The sequence below is a fragment of the Mus caroli genome, chromosome 19 (genome assembly GCF_900094665.2).
Source record: "Mus caroli chromosome 19, CAROLI_EIJ_v1.1, whole genome shotgun sequence".
NCBI lineage: Eukaryota > Metazoa > Chordata > Mammalia > Rodentia > Muridae > Mus > Mus caroli.
This window is the reverse complement of record NC_034588.1, coordinates 52,762,041-52,769,953: the sequence shown is the minus strand read 5'-3', so window position 1 is coordinate 52,769,953 and position 7,913 is coordinate 52,762,041. Positions and strand designations below refer to the sequence as shown.

The following is a 7,913-nucleotide window of genomic DNA, read 5'->3' as shown; positions in this document are numbered from 1 at the left end:
TTTCTCCTTCCTTCCTTCCTTCCTTCCTTCCTTCCTTCCTTCCTTCCTTCCTTCCTTCCTCCCTCCCTCCCTCCCTCCCTTCCTTTCTTCCTCCCTTCTTCTCCCCTGTTCTTCTTGCCCACTCTCCTGGGCCTTCCTGACTCCTGTGGAAGTAGTCTGGCCTATTTTGCCACATGAGTCAACAGCACACCCAGATGAAGCCTCAGACACAAGAAAGCCAGCCAATAGCAAAATGAGATGTCAGAGCGACCTCTAGTTGATCCAGTTCAGATCAGCTAGACCTGGTCTAGACTAGAAGAATGCTGGTTAAACTGCACCCAAGGAATTAATATCTAAATACATGGATATTGATGGCCATCTCCAAGCTGGGCTCCTGTATTATAATAACAACGACAGACACACACACAGGACTTGGTTGACATTGGGTTACTCATGGGATTGGGGGTTAAGATACAGGGGCGTTCCTCACTAGCCTTGTTGACCGCGGAGTATGGATGTCTTAGCTGGAAGCTCTTTGTTTTGCTCTGGGCCTTAACACACCTATCTGATTTGTTTCCTTGAGTCTTAAAAACGAGGCTACCTCTGCTCTGTCTTCCCACAGTGCCCAGCACAGAGCCCGATGTATCTGTCATGTGTGACAGAGTGACTGTACCTGTGACCAAGCTTCCTTGCCTTCTGACTGGCCCAGCTTGAAGCAGCATGAGGGGTGACCTTAGGAAGAATGTAGGTGAGATTTGTACTTTAAAAAAAAAAACAAACCTGATGATCTTTGTACAAGCCTATAAAACTGTCTGTTTTCTTGGTAGAAAGGAACTATTGTCTGACATGAACTCTGGTCCCGCTCTGTCAGACTGGAGAAAACTTCTTTAGAGACATAGTTGGTAAAGTGTTTTCCTTGAAAGGAAGGAAGCCTGAATTCAGCCTCCAGAATCCACATTTTTAAAAGCAGGGGTCAGGGTTACAAACTTAAAATCCTAGTGCCTGGAAGGCAGAGCCAGTGTGACCCCTGGGGCCCCTGGTCAGCCAGCTCAGCCCACTGTTAGTTCTGGGCCTATGAGAGACCCATCTCAGAATCCTCAGAAGGTTGTAGGTCAGGTAGCTTGGCATGTGTGGCAACGAGTATTACTATGCCTCAAGCACAGAGGTAGGCCAGGGGCAACTCCAGAGGGTATCCTCTGACCTCCAGCACTGCAACATGTGTGCACATGCATTCATACATACATGCACACATATATAATGTCTTATGCACATGTGTGCAGCACACACAAAATGAGGAGAGAGACAGACAGAGACAGAGACAGAGACAGAGACAGAGACAGAGACCGCCAGCTAGCCTCAGGAACTATGCCTGAGGTTGTCCTCGGAAGTCCACAAACCTGAGTGTGCATATACAAAGACTACTTTGGGTTTAAATTCAGATTGCTTGAGGCTTCCTCTGAAGTTCTGAGAGTAGGAGAACCTTGCTCAGAAGCATTTTACTTTAGGTATAAAAAGAAGTCCTGTGGCCTTGCTCCTTTACCAGAGCCTAGCTAGAAAGAACTATGAAGAGAGTTAGGGGTACTCTGCATTCACACAAATAATTCTCATGGTAGGTTATTGCATACTAAACATTTTCTGTGTGTCAGATACTCCATAGAACTGCATGTAAACAAAATTCCACGTAACTGTCGACGTCCCTGGTGAGGATAATCATCACTGTATTCTACAGATAGAAACGCCCAGGCAGAAGGGCATCACATCCGGGTTCATCTAACTCCAAGTCCCCTGTGCCTTTTCAAGAGCTGGGCATCTCTTGGTTCAGGTTAGAAAACCATTGGCCTTTTGGCTTTCGTGAAGCGGCAGGAAATCTTCAGCTAGCACATGTCCCTCGTCCCTCTCCAGGATTCCTGTGGCCCATGGTGAGGGCCTCTTGGAAAGAGCTCGCAGTTAGTGCTGTGGGAACTCCACAGCTGCTCTGCTGAAGGGACCTGCCAGATGTGTGGGATGGAATGAAAATCCCTGGAATGTCATCCCGGGTGGCTCCATCCATCACCGTGCCACAGCTGGCTCCTCTGAGGTGCCTTCCCCAAACCCCAGCCCTGTCGGCCTGCCTGTGACATTTCCAGCCCTGCTGGCAGGCAACCACAGCTGAGAGCCTCGCTGGCAGGCAGCAGGACAGCTGACGGATGGGCACAGCCTGTGGTGCTGGGCAGAGCCAAGCCAGCTTTGAAGATGCGTTTCCGCAGGCCTGCCGGCTGTGTGTCACCTGCTTTGGGGAGACGGGCAGAGCTTGGGCTGTTTGATGGCCACCTCCTCTACTACACACTGGGGACCAGGGACCAGGCACCTTCTGCTCCAGCAAGGCCCTTGCCATGTACTGGCACCGGTAAGACCAACCGAGGAAGCAGGTTTGCCTGAGGGCATGAGCGGGGCGTCTCTTCAGCATGCTGCTGTCTGAGGGGAGCATGGAGCTGATGAACCTCATCAAAGAACAGCCCCACGTGCAGTGGAACCAGACAAGGAGGTGCCTTAAGTTTAACTTTCTCAGTCCACAGCAGAGGCCAACAGAGCATCTGGAGATAGACTCTGGCCAGGGCCAACCTGCTTCTTTTGCTTACTGATCCTCGGACGTTCATCTGCGGCATCCTTGGGGTCGGTGTCTTGGCGTGCTCAGTCTCACGTCGTCCACGATGTCCTCAGTTGTTTTCCAACTTAAGTCTTTGCCTGAGATGCCTCCGGTGTTGGGGTGCTCACCCCTTCTTCCCAAGAGCCCATCAGCCCGTCTAATGTTAGGAAATTCTTTCTGTCTGGAGGCCAAAGCTGACACTATGCCTTGTAAGCTGTTCAGCTAAAGCCCGATGGACACATTGAATGAACCCTCTCTTTCATTCAACCAGTTCACTGAACATTCCAGAACATGATAAAGCCTGTAGGCATCATATACAACATTCTTGAAGACTGTAACAAAGTACCTTGTGGTTGAAGATACTTCTTGAATTTTTTTCGTGTGTGTGTGTGTGTGGTATGTGTATATATGTAATACCTGTGTGGTACATTTGTGTGTGGTAAGTATGTGTTTAGTATGTGTGTATGTGGTATGTATGTGTGTGGTATGGGTATGTGTGGTATGTGTGGGGTGTGTGTGTGTGTGTGTGTGTGTGTGTGTGGTGTATGTGGTACATGTGTGTGATATGTGTGTGTGTGTGGTACATGTGTATGTGGTTTGTGTGTGTGGTGTGTATGTGGTACATGTATGGTACGTTTGTGTGTGTGTGTGTGTGGCACACACATGTAGGCATTATTGCACGTGTGTGGGCATGTGTATGTGTGTGTGCATGGGTACATGTGCATGTAGAGGACAGTGATATCAAGAATCATCCTTAGCTGTTGTTTCACTTTGCTCTTTGAGGTAGGGTCTCTCAATCAAACCCAGAGCTCATTACTACAGCTAATCAAACCCAGAGCTCACTGCCACAGCTAGTCTCCCCAGCTGCTTTGTCCCAGGGATCCCTGTCCCCATCTTCTAAGGTGAGAATGACAGGGTGGCTGCCCTGTGCATCTAGCATTCACATGGGTTCTGGATCCACGCCTTATGTTTCAAAGCGAACACTTTATCCACTGAGCCATCTTCCTGGCACATAAAGACACATCTGGACACTTGAAACCAAGGTCCTTGGACCTTTCTATGCCTCCGTCTCTTTCCTTGCCACCCCACAACATCTACAGCTATGTTTTACTGTCTTTCTGACCTTTCAAGTCCAAGAACCCTTTGCTGATGTCTGAACAAGGTGTTCTCGAAGCTAGAGAAATGACACCCTTCCAGCCTTGGCCTTGGCTCCTCTCTGAACTCCATGTGTGCCAGGGGTCTGAACTAGGGCCTCTGAGTAGGTGTGCTTTTCTCCCTTGATTTGGGGAAAGATGCAGAGACCCTCTGTGGTCCATGCTCACCTGGGAACATGATTCTATTCTATTCCATGAGCATGTGGAGCGAAGGTCTATGCCATCTGCTCTGAACTGCCACCATCTATCTGCCCACCTAGAGACACCCTTTCCTGGAGAATATTGATGGCTGATCAGGATTTTGCCCGTGGTCACCATCTTTGTTATAATAAGTCCTTGACACAAGCTGGAATCACATCTGTCTTCTCCGTGCACAGGCTGCCTGCTCTGGTCTTTTGAGCATGACCAACCTAGTCCCTTAGGGGATGTCTGCCTTTGCTTCTTTGCAGTAGTGAGGAGTTTATACCCCAAACTCAGAGCAGGGTGAAGGGTGTTATATTGTTTGGTGGTATGCCGCTAGGCAGAAGAAACAGAGAGGGTTCAAGGTGGCAGGGTGAGTCCAGGAGAGACAGACGTTATGAGAAGGAGCCCAGGCCACTGGGCATGTCAGGTACTCCACTACACAATCTACTTTGATGCAATCATTTTGTGGATCTGTAGTTGGGGTTTTCTTTTGTTTTTTGTTTTTGTTGTTGCTGTTGATTTTTGGTTGTTTGTTTTGAGACAGGGTCTCTTACCGTCTAGGCTGGCTTCAAATGTAGCTAAAACCTGTCTTGAACTCCTGATTCTCCCATCTCTATTTCCCAAGTGTCTGGATTACAGGTGCATCCACCATGCCCAGTTTTGAATGCAGTCCTAACACCATGCCAATGCTGGATACGGCATCTTCCTCGGGTCTACTGGACTCTCTCAGTGCTGTGTGTCTTGGTATCAACCTGAGACTTCCTGTGGGGTGCCTGGCCACCCCAATCCCAACAGGAGTGGAGATGGTGGTCCAGGGGGGACACAACACTGGAGTAGCTCATCGTGGAACTACCCGTTAGTGTCTTGGCTTCCCTATGGGGAAATGGAGTTACTGGGTGGCCTCTTATTCAGTCATATCCGTTCTCTCCCCGGTCACTCCTTAGTGACAAGGAACCAGTTGCTTCCCTCACCTGGGCCTCAGTTTCTTTGTCTGTAAAATCAGGGTGTTTAACCACATTTGTAGCCTCTCCCTTAGGTAGCTAAGAGCAGCGGCTCAAAGCTGTGCGGAGTGTCTTACAGCTGCAGTGTTTCTGGATAAATTCTCAAGGGTTTCTGTGATGCCCCAAAACCAGCCGAATCCCAAGGTCCTATAAGAGCCTCTATGCTCTGGCCCTTGGCTGGTGGAAACCTGGGCGGATGGCACACTCACCTGGGTCTGGGGGTGCAATGAAGGACATCATTGAGAGCTGGAAAGCAAAAGGACACAGTGAGTGTGTGACGGAGCCATTGGCATCTTCCTTAGATAACCTCAGCCAGAAATCACCATTCCCCAGACACGGGCATGCTGGGAGTCTGCTGAGGGAGAAGCAGAGCCTATTGGAAGATACTCCTTGTCTTGGGCACACATCTTGACCCTTCCTCTCTGCAGACACACACACACACACACACACACACACACACACAAACACACACACACACCTGTTGGAACATGGCGGCCCTGGGATCTGCCTCCATATTAACTAAGCAGTTGCTCCCGGATCAGGAGTAGCATGGTTGTGTTATGTTCCCTGGGGTGACTGTCCCTGTGGATTGGGAATGAGCAAATGCTTACAGCATTCCAGAGGTTTCCCAGTGTTCCTGGAATAAAATATTCACACCTGCCCTGACATGCAAACCTTCCCATGCTCCTCCCTGCCCCTAGAGAACAGCTGCCACGTCTGGCTTCAGACTGGATCAAGCCAGGCTCCTCCCAACCTCTGCACTGATGGCTCCTTCAACTTGAAACCCTCTTCAAGTTCTTGACCAAGTCTCAGTACAGAGGCCCTGTCAGAACAGCACCTCAGCATCTCCGTTCATTTCTTCAATGATTGTGTGTGTCTGTGTGTGTATGTGTGCACACACATGCGTGCAGATGGACATGTGTGAGGTCACCCGTGGGCACAGGTGTCCATGTGGGCACAGGTGAACACACATGTGGGAGCCAAAGACTTCTTCATATCATTCCTTAAATGCCATGCTCTTTTTCTTCTTTGAAACAGGAATTTTTGTGGGCTTGGGACTGGACAAGGCTAGACTGCATGGCCAACAGGGTCCAGAGATAGTCTCATCCTTGTCTCCCGAAAGTTGGGACTCCAAGAATACATTGCCACATGCCACATTTGTACACAGATTCTAGGCTCACATGAAGGTCTCTGCTCTTGCACTGAACTGTCTGTGCTAACTTCCCACTCAGGTTGTGGCTTTCTGTTGAACCGTATTGGGGACCAGGCAGATGTCACGTTACATCGAAAGTGAAAGGACTCGTCTGGATGCAGCACAGTGAGGATGTGGCATCAATAAATAGCATCCTTGGGGCTGGAGCGGATCTCCACTCTGCTCTCCAGATCACAGGACCTCCACAGGACACCCCGTCTCGACACCACCGAGAGGATGGTGCCCTACGAGGAAAAGGACGGAGGGCTGGCTATTCTAGCTCAAGCCATGGGACCAGCTGAGCGCAGGGTATGATCCTGGATTAGGGCATTGTTGAGATCACCAGGGAATCTAAATACAAACACGTTAGATAATGTCGCGGTGTCGTATGGATGGGGTAATTGCCCTTCTGTAGCATGGTGGCTTTAGAGTTGGGGTAGGGTGCCGTCTGCCCTCTGTTTGGAAATCGCAAGGAAACAAACAAGGGATACTCAGGAGGGTGAGCTCAAGTGTGGGGAGACAAAGTGAACTGGGGAGTGTCCTGGCATCTCTCTCCCTCTTCTTGGGTTGGAATAGTAACAACATGAAACTCAGGGAGGAGAGGGATAAAAAGAAAGAAGGGAAATGGTCTCCACTATCTAGACGGTGTCTCTGTTTCATTACCTTGTGGTTCTCCAGACCTGTTTCTATAGGGAACGAAACAGGGACACATATTTCACTGGAGGTGGGGAGGCATATTCTTAGGCTTGGGGAAATGAGAGTGTTAGGGGTGCTAGAAGAAAGGCTGGGGGTGTGTCCCTGGAGAATAACCCCCCCCCCCCCCCCCCCCCATCGTACGGCCAGTGGCTGCACCTCGGATCTGGTTCTCTGCTCAGCCCCATCTCCCCTCCATTGAACTTAGACCCATAGCCTGCATCCTCTCCACTCAGGTAGATGCCACTCAGGTATTTCAACTCCAGCTAACTAGGATGGGCTTGCCTGGCTGCCGCTAGTCCTGAGTAGCAGACAGGACAGGAGAGACATCTTTTCTGGGCCCACAGAGACTTGTGCCAGAGTTAAGAATCTCAAATCTTGGCTACACAGGGCGCCTGAGGGACAGCTGCTGCTGTTCTGTCTGTAGCCAGCAGGTGGCAGACATGTCCTTTCTAGGCATGGCTCCTGAAAGAATTTAAACTGGAAATAGGCAGGCTTCCAGGCAGAACCAGCCTGGCCCCTTGGACAGCACCACCCCACTCACACACTCCTCCCTCCGGTCCTCAGCTCCTGCAAGGGCAGTGACCCCGTTTCCACTCACAGGGCGGCTGTAGTGCCAGATGGAGGTAGCCCTATACCTGGCTGGTATCTGGTATATCTACACACTAACCCCCACTGTATCAGAAGCAGGAAGAACCATCTGTCTCCTTCCACCCTGCCATTCTATTCTGATTTTCCTCAGGCAGGAAATAATAGAAGAGCCCTTCCTCCTGGGACTTGAGAATCCGAAGATGAGACTCAGCGGAAGAAATGGTGTGTGTGAAGGATAGCCAAGAAGCAAATGAGAAAATAGACATCTCTGTTGAAGTATGAAGAGCTGGCAGTGACCCAGGGGTGGCGGTGACGTGGTCCATATATATACACTGTCTTGATTATTCCCCAAGGCACTTGATCATTCTAATACTGTAATTATCAACTTACACCCAAAGCATTAACATAGCCTTGGAACATGAGTGCCCATTGTCCATCAGAATCCTGGTTCCTAGCCACCAGGGAGAGAGATTAGAGGGTCATAGCATGCCCAC

General features: G+C 50.0%; 1 protein-coding gene across 2 annotated transcripts in view; it reads right to left on the bottom strand.

Moving 5' to 3' along the window:
* Positions 1-7,913, bottom strand: part of Habp2 (hyaluronan binding protein 2) — a 34,129-nt gene that overhangs the window by 19,340 nt on the left and 6,876 nt on the right. For both annotated transcript variants that reach the window (XM_021152166.2, XM_021152167.2), the window contains exon 2: positions 5,153-5,189. In XM_021152166.2, the coding sequence (XP_021007825.1) occupies positions 5,153-5,189 (37 nt within the window). The remainder of the gene's footprint in view (positions 1-5,152; positions 5,190-7,913) is intronic.